The sequence below is a fragment of the Aythya marila genome (assembly GCF_965140915.1).
Source record: "Aythya marila genome assembly, chromosome: 1".
Taxonomy (NCBI): Eukaryota; Metazoa; Chordata; class Aves; order Anseriformes; family Anatidae; genus Aythya; species Aythya marila.
Genome location: NC_139042.1, coordinates 127518278 through 127534867, shown reverse-complemented (window position 1 = coordinate 127534867; position 16590 = coordinate 127518278). Strand labels below are relative to the sequence as shown.

At 47.4% G+C, this 16590-nt stretch overlaps 1 protein-coding gene across 2 annotated transcripts in view; it reads left to right on the top strand.

The window, feature by feature from the left end:
• The first annotated feature begins 201 nt into the window (after positions 1-201).
• Positions 202-16590, top strand: part of CCND2 (cyclin D2) — a 41501-nt gene continuing 25112 nt past the window's right edge. For both annotated transcript variants that reach the window (XR_014317941.1, XM_082765164.1), the window contains exons 1-4: positions 202-370; positions 1433-1653; positions 3152-3367; positions 6034-6193. Coding sequence is in view for 1 of the 2 variants with exons in the window: in XM_082765164.1 (XP_082621290.1) it covers positions 250-370; positions 1433-1653; positions 3152-3367; positions 6034-6193 (718 nt within the window). In the remaining variant the exon portion in view is untranslated. The remainder of the gene's footprint in view (positions 371-1432; positions 1654-3151; positions 3368-6033; positions 6194-16590) is intronic.

Here is a 16590-nt window from a genome sequence, read left to right as displayed (position 1 = left end):
CCCGTCCCCCCGGGGCCGCTCTGGATGCCGGGCGGCAGGCGTCCTTAAAATATAATCTGCCCGGTAACAATCAGCGCGCAGCGGCGAGAGCCCCAGAGCTATTGGCTATGCAAATAGAGGGAGGGGAAGCGGCGCCCCAAACTCCGTACTCACAGTTTTAAGGCGGTATTTCCCCCCCACACCCCCTCCCCTCCCCTTCAGTCCACCTCCGGGGGGGCGGCCGGCGGCCCCCGGCAGCGTGCTACCCGCATGCACGTCGGGGCCGCCCCCGAGCAGCTCCTTCCCCCTCGGGAGCCCCCAGCCCGGCGGGGGCTGCAGCAGAGACCTCACAAAGTTGACGCGTTTTTCCAGCCGGCTGCTTTGCCCGGAGGTAGGCGAGGGAGCAGAGCGAGCAGCCCCGGGCTGGGGCAGGGGGCTCCCACCGGGGGCAGCGGGGCTGCAGCCGCGGGCGCCGACAGCGGGGCCCGGGCAGCGCCTTGCCGGGGGGGGAGCCCTCGGTGCGGGGCTCCCGCTGCCCCCAGCCGGCCCCCGGACCCCCCCGCGCCGTTTCCTAGAAAGTTGCGGCCGCCGTGCGCTGCTGAAGCACTTCGCCTGCTCGCAAGGCGTGCAGACCGGAGGAAGTGGCGGAGGGATTGTTGCTAGATTGCACCCTGAAAGCGTTGCCGAGCGCTCACCCCTCCAGCACCCTCGGCATATCTTACTTTTTTTTTTTAATTTTTTTTTATTTAATATATATTTTTGCTTTTTTTTTTTTTTTTTTTTTTTTTTCTTCGGGTTTGCTCTTAGGCAGGAGCTATCAGGGAGCTCTGCACGCTCCCCCCCCGCTCAGATTAAAGGGGGGTACCGGAGGAGGGGGGGGGGGGGGGAGCGGGTCAAAGGCTCGAGGGGGGGGGACACGGGACGTGCATGTGGCGCGCCACCAAGCAGGGGCATTTCGTCCTTAGCCTTCGCAGCCCAGGTGGGTGCCGTAAGCCCCTTGCGGCCAGAAAAGGAGGGGAAATAGACGAAAGGCAGGCTCCCCGCGGGAGGAAAAGTGCGGAGCGGATTTCGTTCTGTCGCTGTAAGGGAGAAAAGAGAAGCTGTCATTTGTGTGTGTGTGTCCCTATACGAGGGCCTCCTGGTTCCTTGTTAGCTTATAGAGAGGAAAAAAAAAAAAAAAAGCGCGTTTGATGTTACGTCTGACCAGCTGCTGTTCTCCATAATAACAAGAGAGAGAACTGCCTGCCCTGGCGAGTTGCGTCACTTTGCTTCAACTTTAGGCTAGAAATCAAGAGAGGGAGAGACGAGTTTCAAGGGAGGCAGGATCGAGCTGGAAAGCCCTGCCGTCTTCCTCCCACCCACCTACCCCTCCTCCTTTACCCCTCTCCTTTCCCCACCCCCTTCCCCCCCCCCAAAAAAAAAAAAAAAAAAAAAAAAAAAACTTTTCCATCAGAGAAAGAGGGAGATCTCTTTGGAAACATGGAGCTGCTGTGCTGCGAGGTGGATCCCATGAGGAGAGCTCTGCCTGACCCAAACTTGCTCTACGACGACCGCGTTTTGCACAACTTACTAACCATCGAGGAGAGGTATCTGCCCCAGTGCTCCTACTTCAAGTGCGTCCAGAAGGACATCCAGCCCTTCATGAGGAGGATGGTGGCCACTTGGATGCTGGAGGTTCGTATTTGCTGGCCACCCCGGCCCCTCTGAGCCCCCTGCCCGCGGGGGGCTGGGGTGCAGCGCCCCTGCCTCGCTGCCCCTCTCCTCCTGCAGCCTCTCGCCCCCCGGTCACCGTGGGTTTGGGGTTGGTTTTTTTGTGTGTGTGTGTGGGTTTTCTTTTTCTTTTTTTTTTTTTTTTCTTCTTTCCTCGGTGCGGTGGGGGAAGGGGCGCGGGGAGCATCTCGCAGCCCGCCCTGGCAGTCGCCCTGCCGGGGGGCTGCCGCTTCTGCAAAGCGGGGTGCAGCGAGGGGAGGAAGTGGGGGGGAGCTGGGCAAGTCATTTGCAAGTAAAAAGAAAAGAAAAGCCGCCTCCGGCTGCAGGGCGGCTGGAGCGCGGCTGGAGCGCCTGAGATTGAGGCTTTTCTGGGAAAGGGAGCTGCGCCTGGGGCAGGGCGAGGGGCGGGGGGTGACCAGTGCCCCCCACGTTTTGCCCAGCGAGGATTTCATGCCCACGTATGCAGCGGTTAGGACGTGCCTTTTTTCGCCATGTTGAGCTGCGTGCAGCTGCTCGGAGGCGCTGAGCCCGTCTTCACCCTTCTTTCCAAGAAGGGGCTCCGGGGGGGCCCCCCGCCGCTGCACCCCCGCCCCCCCAAATGCAGCCAGGGGCTGCAGGGAAGCCCAAGCAGGCGGCGGACACCTCCTGCACCCCAATCCTTAGCGTGGGGCGGCAGCGGGCCCGCAGCCCCGCAGGCTTGACTGCCTTGCCCTAGCCCCTACCATCATCATTTGCCCACTTCGGATCTCTTTTGGGGGGGACTTTTCCCAGACAAACCCCCCCGGGTTGGAAAGAGCAGACCCTCCGCTTGATTTTCATGTGCGATTTGTGCGGTTTCTCCGCAGCGCTGATTTTTAGTAAATTTTTGAAATAATTTTCTCGCTCGCTCCTGCTCTAAGGATTCAGGCTGCTCGGGCTCTCCCCACCCCACCTCGCCCTCGCTGTGTCTCCCGTCCTTCCCCCCCGCACCAGATCAGGGGCGCAGAGCTGGGGGATGCCCCCCGGGGGAATTTTTGCAATTGTCGGAAACGATAGGGGACCGCCCCGGGATGCCACTGGCACCAAAACCGGGACCTCCAGAGGTGTTTTGATATTTTTATCGATTTTTTGAAAATATGACGAAATCAAAAAAAAAAAAAGAATTGGGTCGCAAAAAAAAAAGTCGGAGGCTGCTCATTGCTGCTGGATGGGGCTTTTCGGCTCTCCCACACAGTGTCTTGAATTCATTTCTTACTGAATGAACTAAAGGAATGTGAAAGCCGATTGACAGCCTTCCCAGCCTCTCCAGAGATCTCCCCCTCCCCCAAAATTTAGCTCCCCGGGAAACAAAAATAGCAGGAGCTGCAGCGCACAGGCAGTGGTGTGTTTTGTGGGGTCACTCGTTTATTCATTTTTTTATTTCTTGTCTCTTTCTCTGCCCCCCACCCTCCCATCCTCCCCTCCCCACGCTCCTTGCTTGCAGGTCTGTGAAGAGCAGAAGTGTGAAGAAGAAGTTTTCCCTCTGGCAATGAATTACTTGGACAGATTCTTAGCTGTGGTGCCCACTCGAAAGTGCCATCTGCAACTGCTGGGGGCAGTGTGCATGTTCCTGGCCTCCAAGCTGAAAGAGACAATCCCCCTCACAGCAGAGAAGCTGTGCATATATACGGACAATTCCATCAAACCCCAAGAGCTGCTGGTAAGCAGCCCCCTTCCACCTTCAGCACACCCATCCTCTGCATCAGCTCTTGCGCTGACAGCTGTCCCCTTGCCTCTCCCTCTCTTCCACAGCCAGCCACCACTTTTGCCACCCTCCCCCCACGCTCCCCCCTTTTTAAAATCATGCTTTCCACTTTTTTTTTTTTTTTTCCTTCACACGCTCTCCTGAATTGTCAAAAGTGCTTAGAGCCACCCGTGTGATGGAGCGGGGCCGCCCAGATCCTGCGGGCGCACTGCACCCCCGGGGCTGGGGGCCGCTGGCGGTGGCAGCGGTGGTGGGGGGTCCTGGGCTCCCCTCCTTGCAGCTTCTGCCCCCACCCTTGGCACCCCCCGTGCAGTTCCCTGGGGCTGCCCGGCTGCTGCTCCTGCTGCTCCCGCATTTCCCCGGGGGAGCCCCGGCCCCACGCGTGTGCTTGCCCCGCGGCGGGGGCGCTGCTGCGGGCGGCCCGGCGCGGCTCAGCTCGGCTCGGCGCGGCGCTGCGGCTCCACCTGGCGGCAGACACGCGGAGCCGGGCATGACTTCACCCCTTGAACCGCTGCCAGGCGGCCCCAGGGAGGGAGCGGGGAGGGAGAGCAAGGGGGGGGGCAGCCGGATTTGGGGCCCCGTGGCCGTCTTCGCCCGGTGGTGCAGTGGCGGGGCGCTGCGCCTAGCTGCGGGGCTTGCTTGGCTGCAAGTGGCGGGGTGCCGGTGGGCAAGGTTGGGGTGCCGGGTGCTGTGCGGCTGATGAACGGTGGGTTGGTTCGTGCAGGGGGTTCTCGGCAAGGCAGGTGATGGGGGGGTGGAGTTTGACCCACGAGGGAAAGGGGCTTGGCGTTGGGGGATTCAAACCAGACACTGGGAAAGCAGAAACAGAAAGAATCACGGTTATTCAGGGGAATGCTTAATATGTGCAGAGTGGCATAGAGCGGGAGTTTGGAGCAGATGATCTCGGAGGTCTTTTCCAAGTGTAACGACTCTGTTCAGCCTGTCAGAGGGATGCACGCTCGGCCCGGTAGCTTCATTTGCACAGACGCTGGTGGATGTGCATAGTTAGCTGAATCCCACGAGAATTTCTCCTATGAATCACTGGGTGAAGCCAGTGGGAATTCCCCCTGGGGAGGGGCCAGGAGCTCATGCTTCTGCAGAATAAAGAGCTCTGTGCTGCAAACCCTGCCATGGCTGTCACAGGCATTAGGTGTCCCACTGGTGACACTGGCTGTTGCAGGAAGCGCTGTGGACCCTGTGCAAGAAGAGGGAGCACAATGTACCTCCCTCTTCTTGTCACGTCCATTTAACCTTGCGTTCCCTCTACCCAGTCTTCCAGATCGCACCATTATGTGCTTTTCTGGATCAGAATCTATTGTGTTGGGAAGATCAGACCTTAGTTAACGTAATTGCCATTTTGTTAAAACACCTTATTTTTACTTTTTTTTTGGGGGGGGGGAGGGAGGGAAGAAAAGAAGCATCTGTTTTTTGGGCCCTGTAGGGGGTAGGTACGTGAATGTGAGATTTCCAAGCTATGGAGGGCTCTGTCATAATCCAGTAGGAATGTCTGTAGGAAAGTAACTTGCTGTTAGAGCAGATATCTATTCAGAGAAACAACTGCAGAAATGGCGTTGTGGGGTCCATGTTTATGGTTTCTCAGCAACACTGGTTGACGTTTCCTGGGCTGCAAAATTAAAGGACGTTTTTTTCGACTTGCCAGCTCTACAAACTTAGCTGGGGCTTCCCGCCACGCTGGGCTCCATCAGGCTAACGCATCATCAGGACTCAAGAATCAGTGCATGGAATTTAGTTAATAGCTAATGGTTGATGCATGAGACAGAAATGAGTCCAAGGCCTGAGTTTTGTCTGCTCTGCGGGGCACTGTAAGGTATTCAAAACTCATTTTAAATGTTTAAGTATGCAAACCTAGCCCCACAGTCAGATCTGTTGATGAGGTACCGTTCCTGTGTGTCGTCACATTGCAGGGAATGGCCAGTAGTTACATAGGTGCCCGAGTTTTCCTTTGATTTCACTGGGAGTTTTGGGCGTGCAAAGAATGTGGGACTGGATCCTACATGATTTATTGGCATATAATTTACACAGGCTACTTCTTGGCTGTGTTATGTGCATTTCCTTTCTGCAAAGCCTGTCTCAGAGTAGTTTAAGCACCATCAGATTTATCTGCAGGAGCTTTTGAATGCAGTTTTGGAGAGAGTGCCATCAAATGAACTTCCCCTGTTTTGAAAAAGAATGTATATCTAGGTTATTTTTGTGCGTGGTTATCTCGAGGGCTTTAAATGGCTATAAAGTAAGGACTACAGTCATTTAAAAGAAGTTACTAGGAAAGGACCACAATGACCTTGGCAATATCTAATTGCAGGCTAAACTTTCTGGGTGGGCATTCAACACTGGATACAAAAAAAGTAAAATCTTGGCAGGAGCTGCCAGGTCTCATTATTTTCAGCAGTGCTTGACATTTCCAGTGGTTTAAAAAAAAAAAAAAAAAGAATAAAAAGAAAAAAAGCCAACAACTTCAAAGCAGTAGGGGCATACTGAAAAAAAATTGTTTGATCAGAACCAATTTAGCAGTGATATAATTACAATCAGATAAATAAGTGAAGTGTTTTCTTCAGACTTGATTATGGCTTTTCTTCTCTTCTTCCCCCCACAAACTCTTGCAGGAATGGGAGCTCGTGGTGCTGGGGAAGTTGAAGTGGAACCTCGCAGCAGTCACCCCGCATGACTTCATTGAACACATTCTACGGAAGCTGCCTCTACCTAAAGACAAGTTGCTTTTGATCCGGAAGCATGCACAAACCTTCATTGCCCTTTGTGCCACAGGTACGCCAAGGTGCCCTGGATATGTCTGCGTGAGATGTGATGGGAAGATTAGTCGCTGGTGGCACGAAAGCTTTTCATCCCCTCCGTCCTTAGTATGGTGTGGGAAGAGCTGTTCAAGCCAGTGGGACTTTTGCAAAAGGTGTTGTGCATCAGGTCCTCATACTGTGTATCAACAGTATCTTGTAAGGCACTTGCAGTCCTGTTCCTACTAATACATGTGGTGCTTTTGCTGTAAGGCCAATAAGGCTGAACACAGTGATTTTCTACTTTGCCTCATTCAGTAATGTTTTTAAAGAGCCACAGGTCATTTGTACGGTCAAATATGGGATAGCCAAAATACTAGAAGCTGTAAAAGCACGTTGGCCCAAAATGAATGTTGTGTTCTGTAAAATGTTGTTAACAGGACACTGGTTAACCAGTGAGATAGAGATTTTATTTTAATATGTATGTGATCCTACTACATTACTGGAGCATAGGGAATAACAATTTTAAAAAGTAATTATTAAAAAAAAAAAAATTTGGATTCTTTCTCTTGACTCCAAGCAAGCAGTGAAACTGCTCCCTTTTGTAGGGAACCATTATGCTTCCCTTTTGTCATATTTTTGACTGAATACAGTTTCTGAAGGCTTAGATAAGAAAAATGGCTCTGAAGGAATAGAAGTTTTTGCTATGTATTTATATGTAAAATGCTATTGTTATTTTCTGGTGACTTTTAAAGGCTAAGTGTACTTTAATTTTCATTCCAAGAATTAACTGTTAGACCACTTTATAGGAGTTAGACCTAAAGCAGATGAGCAGCATGCCATGTTTTACAGGGGTATTTCGAAGTAGTATATGGCTTAACATTTTGACTCTCTATTGTTTGATATACCTAACTCTTTGTGATGGGATTTGTGCATTGTGAGAACTGTTGCCCCCTGTGTGTTTGCAGAGGCAAATGGGAAATCAAATGCAGCTTTTGGGTAATACAAGTGTATGACTGTTAACTGCTATTTCTGCTTCTCAATGTTTGAGACTGTTCTTACAATGTAGGCCAGTTTTTACTACCTCAGTAGATCTTTTAGAGAATGCTTATATGGATTTTCAGAGGGTAATTAACTTTTTGGTTACTGATTTGGTTACAAGATGCTGAAGCTTTTCCTTCTTTTTCCACTTCTGTGTGATCCTTTTAAGGCAAAAGGCCACAGAGATCAACAGAAATATTGCTCAGTGCCTGCAGGATCACTCTTGGTAATCCATCAGATATTTCTGGTCTAATTAGTAACTTATTTTGGTACATCACGTGTATATTGGCTTTGCATTTTCCCCCTACTTAGGGTTCATTAACACTGCTCTTTCCTTCTGCAAAAGGTGGTCTTTTCAGTGGTTAAAATTATTAGGATCATCATAATATCAGCCATCACTCTTCCAACATACTTGTATGTTGTCTTCTATACCAGCCCAGTTTTCCCTCTTCCATTGTTTTAATTTCCTAAAACAGTGTTTTATTTTGTTTTAAGAGGACATTGTCTTGAGTAACGTAGATTCCACTATGATTTACCTTTTCAAATTCTAGTCTGTAATCCTTTGCCCATGAAGTTTTCCAAGTAACCATACTATTGTAGGAGTGTGGGCCATGAAGGAGTTTTCCAAAGGCCTTGGCTTCTTTCCATTCTTTGTCCGTGAGTTCCTTGATGGTTGGTTCCATGTTTTACTAGTCCATTTACTGAGCTCCAGAACAGCATTCTCTTTCTGCCACTTGGTCCAGCTATGCGCTTGTCCTCTGTTTCCCCTGTGTGATCTGCTTCTTGTGGTATCAAATGCATGAACTGAAGTCCTCTAGAGTTTAACGAAGCAACGAGTCAAAGTTTCCTTTTTTTGCACGTTAAAGATGTAGGTATGGAGCTTCCCAGAAGAAAGGGCACAATGGCACTGGCTGCAGTTTTTCTTTTCTTTACGCCCCATTTTCCACAAATTGCTGTGGCGACATTTACGTCTGAGGTGGACCCACAACCCATCACAGCTTCAAAAGCAGATACCTTAACCAAGCCCCTTTTCCCAGTTGTCTACCTTATTCTCAGTTTACTAGCAAGCTGCAACACTGTTATTTGCATTATGGAAATAACGTGTTATTAATGCTTTATTTCCCTTTCACTACCACTCTTCTCAAAGCAATTCTTAACCTCCTCTGTGAAAAAATCCCCTTCTCATCAAACTTCCTTCCAGATCCAGTTGTCATTTCCTTTTCGTGTCTTATTTGTTGCAGAGTTCTCTTCATCAGCCGCTGCATTTCTTCTTTCCCTTTCTCCCTCAAAGCTTCTGCTCTTAGCCAGCTTGGGTTAAGCCTGTTGTTTCATTTCCCCATTTGCCTTCTTTCAGCTAGATGACCTTCTTTGACATGTGGATGCCTCTTCTTTGCTCCCTCCATGCATGTGTTTAGCCCAGTTTTGGCTCTTTAGTGTTACCAGACTTGACCTTGCTGGCTGGCTAATAGTTTTAGTCTTGTTTAATGTCTAAGAGACATTAGCACGCAATGTCTCTTCTTTTGCTTCCTGATTTATCTCAATGCTGCTTTACTCTGCTCTCAAGTAGTTCTTCTTTACTGTGTCATGTAAAGTCTGACATATTTTGATCTTTTCTCCTCTAGCTTGAGTTCTTCACCTACTGCTCCATTTTGGTTTCAGCAAAAGCTTTATACCAGAAATTCCCAAGTGTTCCTTGCCTTTGCAGAGCCAGCTGTGGTCTCAGTCCTGTGAGACTTCATGTCAGCAAACTGGGAAGGGGCACTGATGGGTTGCTGGGTTGCGTTGGATGTTTAGGATCATTTTAATATTGATTTCTAGTCTGATTTCTGTGTGAATAGTACACAAAAGGAGAAGACACTCCTTTTGTATTTTGTATAACTGAGAATACTTTTGTATTCTCAGTTATGTTTTATCATTTTGGTGCTCTGTCTTTATTTCAAGCCTGGTTTCTGAAACAAGCTGCATGAATATAAATCCACAGCCTCTCCCCCGTCATTGTAGTGAGTAATGATTCACATGAGCATGACTGAAACTGGAACATATCCCTCCTTGCTTTTGGTCCCATCTGAACTTATTACTTCTAAGCAAGACAGAAGCTTATTCCTTGAACAAGAAGTTTTCTCTTTTCCCTGCCCTGCACTTGTAACACTTTCTGAAGCCTCGTTCTCCACCAGAAGGATCTGAAAGTGGAGCCACCCTCAGCCCAGCTCTGCCTGTACTTGCAGAGCTGTGGCTGTGCACACAGGGTACTGGCAAGTGAGCAGAGCACAATCTGTTGACTGGGAATTGCCTGTGCATAGGACAGCTCTCTTCAAGCTGCCTCGCTAACTGCACAGTAACACCGTATAGACTGATACGTGCTGACATACTGTGTCTTTCACAGTGTCATTTGTTTTCTTACCCTGCTGGTGGCTACCCTATGTGAGCTAAACTCTACTTCAGGAGCCCTGTGAATTTCAAAGGCACTAAAAAGTTAGTGCAGCAAGACTCCCTGCCCTTACAATATGGCTTGGTAAAACAGATGTTTACCTCTTTTTCAGCTTGAGAGGATCCTGTTTATCTGCTTGCCCCCCAAAGAGACCATTCTTCTTTTGCTCTCTTAAGTCACTGTCATTTGCTGTTCTTATCCTACCTCCCGTCTGTTTGTTGCTTTTCACTCTTCATTTGTCCTGCAATGGGCTTACCTCTGTCTCTTCCCATAGCACTCCACAGTTTGGAAATTTTTCTAGGGGGTCATCCATTTGCTTGTTTGTGTTGCTCTCCAAGCCATGGAGTCACTCCTGGAGGAGCAGGAAAATGCCCTGGCTGCAGAGCTGCATGCAGAGCATGCCACACTGCAGATGGAAGGAGGACTATTCAATATTTCCTTGACTTCAGCTTGCCCTCCATTTCTTCTTCCAGGTTGTTCAGAGTTGCAGATGCTTGACTGCTTCCTTAAGTTATGCTCTCTCGTTGGAGGCTGTATGTGACACTGTTTTGGCACAGGGTATATATGTATATTTTTGTCTCAGGATCTACAAAAGAATGGGTTTTGAGGGTGGAGAGGATGTGCAGACCAGGACTCAGCAAGAGGAGCTGTGCTTCTCTGGGCAGAAGCAGTAATGGAGAGACTAATCACAGGAGGTTCTTGGTGTTTTATTTAAGTGGCATGCAAAACTTGGAAGCAGAAAGCTTTGTGGACTTGCAGAGACAGAAAGCAACTGTGTAGATCCCTAGACTCAGTTGTTTGCACATTCTCTTTTGTGCTTCAGCTGAGTCCTCTGGCAGGTGAGATGTTACCATAACAAATACAATGGAGCATCTCATGACTGGTGGCTTTCAAAATCTGTGTCTAGAATGAGCCTAAGAAACAGGAGGAAAATTTCAGCTTTAAGTCAGTTTTGTACTGTGTGCCAAACCTCTGCCCACTGTTTCTGGGACATTAATCATCTACATTTGAAAGCTGAGAAAGCTTTTTTTTTTTTTTTTTTTTTTTTTTTTTAACTTCTGGGCCAAATCCGGGATCCTTACTCAGACAGAAGTTCTGTGGAAGTCAATGGGAGTGTTGTATGAGCAAAGACTGCACAGTGAGGCCTATAGCCATGCCGACCTGGAGGGTAACTACACAGAATGCTGTGTAACACCAAGAGGCATGTTTGGTCCTCAGGAGTCCTGCTGGGCAATGTGCTATGTGTCCTTATGCTTTTAGCCAAAGTAAGACTTACTTGGCTATGTCTGTGCAGAAGGCAAAGGTGTGCTATGCATCTTAGCCAGGACCTGTTCTTCACAGAGGGGAAAAAAAGTCCAGAGAGGCTTTGTTAGATGCATTAATCTCATAGAAGGAAAATACGCATTGTAAAGTGATGGTGGTTGCACAAATGCTTCTTGCATTACACGTGTCAGAAGAAAAAATAACCCATGTGATTTTATTGCTAGACAAAAGAAGGCTTTTGCTTGTTCCTGGGAGAGGCAGCTCATATCAGTATAACAAACCTCCAGCAGAATGAGGCCACAAGAGCCATCACAGCTCCATTAGCAAGTAGGCAGGGCCTGGGGACTATTTCATATGAGCAGGCTCTCTCCTTAAGTTGTAGGACCCAACAAATCTGGAAAGATGATGTGGAATGAAATTGAGGAAGAGAGCCTTTGCTGATACAAGCTAGTATATTTCCTGAGCTGGAAGATAAGTTGTCCTTCCTACCAGCTGCACATTTGACCTTTTGATGGTTCAAGTGTTAATGTAATCCTGATCTTGGTTAAGCTACCTTATTGAAATTGCAGATCAAATGGCAATAATAATCAGTACAAATAGTTATTCAGAAATAGAGCTTATGATTTAATCTGCAGCTAATCAGTATGCTGCATTGAGTGCCTGTATACTTTTCTATGTAGAGTGTTCAACAAGTTTTCCTGTCTATACTTCACTCAGAAGGTTGTGCGATAGCATTAGCATTTAGGATACTTCAAAGTATAAAGTCCAATCTTTTTAGCCTTACTGTAGCCCAGGAACAGAATTAGGTGTCTTCCCTGCCACCTACTCAATGGATAGAAGCACTTACATCTGCATCCTATTTTACTTGATAGTTTTTTCTTTTGTCATTCTTGGCACTGGTATACCTTTTTTTTTTTTTTTTTAAGTGCTAAGGAGTCAGTTGGTTTTGCTTTTAAAAGCAGAAATTGTTAACATTGGGAAAAATTGTTGTATCTCGCAGAATTACAGGAGTAAGAGATAAAATGGCCAGTGCAGTTAAAGCCAACTGGATTATTAACACATGAACACAGGAAATGCATTTGGATCAAAACAGGCAAGAATTAAATGCGTGACTTATATTGTTTCTCTTACAGCTTTATTTTAAACTTACCTTCTAAAATAAAGATCCATGCTTATCCTCATAGTAAAATCATTGGCTATGTGAAGTTCGATGCTGAATGAAATCAGGCTGATAAATGTTGATAAGAATTATATAGCAATTTATAAACTGATGTTGTTGAGGATCATCGTTGTGTTCTCCTGATGGAGATAACATTTCTTTTTTTCCTCCCCCTGTGATGTGCCCCCTGAGAAGCATTGCTTTCCTCTAGGTAGCGCTTTCCAATTCTGCATCTGCAGCTCTGCAAACAAACCTCTATTAAATCCTATAGATGAAAACTGGCTGTTAAAATAGCAACCTGCAACCAGAACAGCAACAGGGATCATTGTGAGAAGGTGGAGTTCCCACCTGGCTTTGGCACACAGAGCACGTCCAGCCTGGGTATTTGTCAGTGCTCTTTTCCTTCCGGCAGTTTTCCTTTATTGGCTGTGAGTTAGGGCTTCCCCTTGCAGGACCTCTCTGGGTTCCTGCCTCTGGTTCTCTCCTGCTTTAGTCTGACTGTCAACCGTTCATTTTCCTGGCTCAGAGGTAGTGAAGTCCACTGGATCTGCCTGCAGGAGTGAGCTAGCAAAATAGCTCAGCTGTGGTGTGCAGGGTCCTAGCACCTGACCGTCGGTCACATTTGCTGCACGTGCAGAAAAATGATCTTGGCATGTGCATACATTCCTGTCCTGGCTGTCAGTTCTAGCTTGAGTGCAGAAGAGTGCTGATTGTCCTTGGTACCCTGAATTTGCTCTGGTTGTCTGGTCCAGAGGTGGCTGTGTTTCAAATGGCACTTTCTTGTATTTGCTTTTTTTTTTTTTTTTTTTCCTCCAGTACTGAAGTTACCTGTAGGAGTCAGTGGGGTTGTGCAGGGTTGGTCCCAAGTTTTTAAGATCCTTTAGGAAAAAAGGTGGCATGGAAATGGTGATGGGATGGTTCATGGCATTTATTGCCTGGGAATAGAAGGCAAAACAAGTCCTGCTTTCTAACAACCCATTTCTTTCCTTAAAGTGTTTGCATGTTCTTATTCTCTTAGACTACATGTTGTTGTGCTACCCCTCTGACTTTCGAAACTCTTTCGTATTTTGCTGTGGAGTTGCATAAATCGCAGCAAAGTTAAGAGTCAGAGCCATGCCTTGAGTACATACTCTGGGTTCCCATTAACCAGGGTTGCATATAGGTCCATAGCCATAGCCTTGCTTCAGGTGTCCAGTGCTTTTTATAAGATTGCCTTTGTAATTCAGGGTTCATGGTCTCCGGCAAGAATTTAAAGTAAAAGTATATGTCTCAAATGTTTTAAGTTCTCTCTCTTCCCCCTTTTATTTTGATTTTTTTTTCTTAAATGTCAAGGCAAGCTTTTGACTTAAATCTGGAGGAAGTTTTGCCTGTGAGTAAGAATGGCGAGTTTTGGCTGTTATCATGTGGGAAGTGGGACAAGAGCTTATAATCAAGAAATCATATATAGATATCTTGTTTCAAATTTCTTGATGGAATGTAAGAGACTCGGAGGGGGGTTCTGCATCCCCTCAGATACGGTGTTTAATATTTATGCTTTCATTGCACCTTGACAAACACTTCACGTAGTTATTGCTTTGCTTGAATATGGAAATATGTTAATTACGGCCTTTATTCCGCTGCCTGCTCTTTTCCTCAGCCTTTTCTATTCAACCCTCTAGGTGGCCCAGCACAATGTGGCTTCTTTTCTTTCAATGAGCTCTTTCCACACTAATAGGGTCCAGGGTGATGTGGAGAACCATGTGCACAAAATTGGTGCACCACCCCCCATCCCTTTGTGGGCATGTCAGGTTAAATTCATATCAGCAGGAGGGTCACTGCCATGATTTTCAATAGCGTGAGATGAGGTGATGACTTCAGACAATGGCGCCACACTCTCCAGTTGGAGACACTTGCCTCACCAGTTGCAGTAGTTAATTAATATGCTAAAAATAGGAGCCAGTGATACAAATCGCTGCCTGTTGTACAACAAAGACTGGGCATGTGTAGCTTTGATAGCCAAGTTTATGGTGCTTGTTATGGAGGGAAGTTAGTTTAGAGCTAGAGGCAATGTAAGACTTTCTGGATGCTGAGCTTTAGTCACTCTGGGCCTCTGGCCATTCGCTCGCTGTCTCATTTGCATTATGAATGACATTAAGGGAACTAACAAGGTTATTGGGCATAGAAACGTTCTCATGTGACCCCACGTGGAAGCAGACCTACAGCAGTGCTAGTTGGCAGGGGCACTGTGGCTCTTTATTCAGCTTCCTAGGAAGACGGTTTCTGGAAGTACATAACTTGTAGGTATAAAATCAACCACGAGAAGACCGGCATTTGAATAATGTGGAGGTCCTGATGTAAGCCCCTAGGAGGCGAGGAAGTTCAGAGGGGAGGCTGAATGCGTGTTGTTCGCTCATCTCATTGAGCCTGGGCTGTGATGAGTGTTGGGAGAGAGACACAGGAGCTCCCTGTTGATGAGATCTCCTCTGCTAGCCGCTGGCAACTGGGGGAAGCTACGCTATGAGGACACTTGTGAGGCATGGGTCCACCTGGGCCTCCAAGGGGATCTGTTTCTCCCAGCTGCAGATGCAATGGGTGGGAGTGGAGGCATGTTGTTCTTACCCACTGCATTGTAGCTTCTATATGGACTGTCCAGACTTTGTTGGAGTTATCTTTTCCAAAAGATAACTGCATCTTCCCAAAAATTGTGGCAAGGAGGAGTAGATTATGGAAGATCCATGGCCACTGGCAGGTCTCTAGTTCCCATGCATAATTAGGACACAGTTTGGTAAGTCCAAAAAACAAATGCTGGAGTTGCGTCCCAGCTTATGGCCATGTTAGTCAATTGCAGCCTCATTCATGCCCCCATAAGCACACGGGGTTTGCACTCGCCGTTTTTCTCGTCTCCTTCATTTTATGCTCACATGTACTTCAGCAGGCATTGTGCCACAGCCTGCTTTGTCCCCTGTGGTATCAGCCAGGAGCACTGTTAGTTCCCGTGTCTTTGTGCTGTATGTGGAGGTGAAACATGCTGAAGTCAAAGGGCTTGAATGCCTTGTTCCCAGTTGAGGAGAGTTCCCAGCAGAGCTAAACCCAAGCAGTTGCAGTGTGTACAAGGGTAGAAACAGATCAATGGAGATGCATCCTTCTTTAATTCATCCATTTCTACAGAAATTAGTGGGGTTACTCATGCTCTGTAGGAACAGATTTTTGGGATGCTAAGTCTGTTCTATAAATGTTGTTTGAATATTTTAAAATGTTATAAACATTTGTTACTTGCTCCATGGACTGGGAGAAGACTCTGGACAGTAATTAAAGCACATAAACATTTACGAGCTTTACAGAAACGCCTCTTTATTAGTCCTGGAACTGTTCCTGGTTTTCATGTTGGACTTTGTAAACTGGTGGCCCGTGCTTCTTCCGTGGAGCCGCTAGCTACCAGATCAGTCGACAGGAATGAGCTACAGCAAGGCACCCAGAGCTGAGTCCCAGGGCTCCCAGTAGGTAGCCGTGAGTAGGAAAAGAGGCAGCATGGCACAAAACAAGGGCCATTTTGAACATCCGTTTTCAAGCAGGATGAAAGAAGAAATGGTGAGTTCTGCTTAAAATCCCACTATGTTTATGGCCTGCTCTCAAGGTCTAGCCCAGTAATAACCACAACAGCAGGCAGAGGCACTGAGCAGAGCACAGGCTCCTGCTGAGAGTGCATGTGCTCTGTATCAGGTAGCACTATTTGTTCTCCCTGGTCTCCCACTTACAGGCTGGGGGATGCTGTCCTATGCTGCATAAATTCACATGAGGTAAATGTGAAAGATTGATTTTGATGGTGGAAGTGTAATTCCTTTTACATTGGTGGCGTCATTTGTGATGCATGCTGAGATCAGCATTCGCCAGGCAATGTCCAACACTGACAAGAAGGGGGGTCAAGACTTTCCTGATGACTTAGTTGTTAATTTGGGCACTATTATGATTTCCAAGGCTATTGGCTTTCTTATATATATAGTGAGTTACTACTACAGAAGTGTATAATTGTTATTTTTGTAATAATAGCAGTCCATACTAGTTGTTTCTGTCAGTGGGAATTTGATCATTCAGAAGTGTTTGTCTGTGTGTGATGTCTGCTGAGCTTTCCTGGGAGGAAGGACAGTGGTGGGCATGCAAGTGGTCATCTCCCAGTGGCTCCATGAGACAGATAAGTCTGTGTGAGCATTTCAGCTCCTCTCTTTTCTCTCCCACTTTTAGCTCCCCTTTTAGCCCCCCTCCAGTCCATATGGTTCAATAATATCACCAGAGTTCCTGTCTTTGGTGAATTCTGCATTCCTTTTGGATCCCAGGTACATATTACAGCCTGGAGAAGAACATGCCATCTTCAGAGCTATTCCTGTGCCTGCTGTCTCAGTACCTGGGAGACTGAGAAAGAAACCTCTGTTTGTTTGAAACTTCTTTGGTTACACAAAAATCAGCAGGATTACAGAATTTGTGCTAGCTGTCTTCAGACTTGGGATGTGCCCTTAATGGAAGGACAGTTTTCTGTGAAGTGTCTGTATAAATAGACTAAATATGTTGA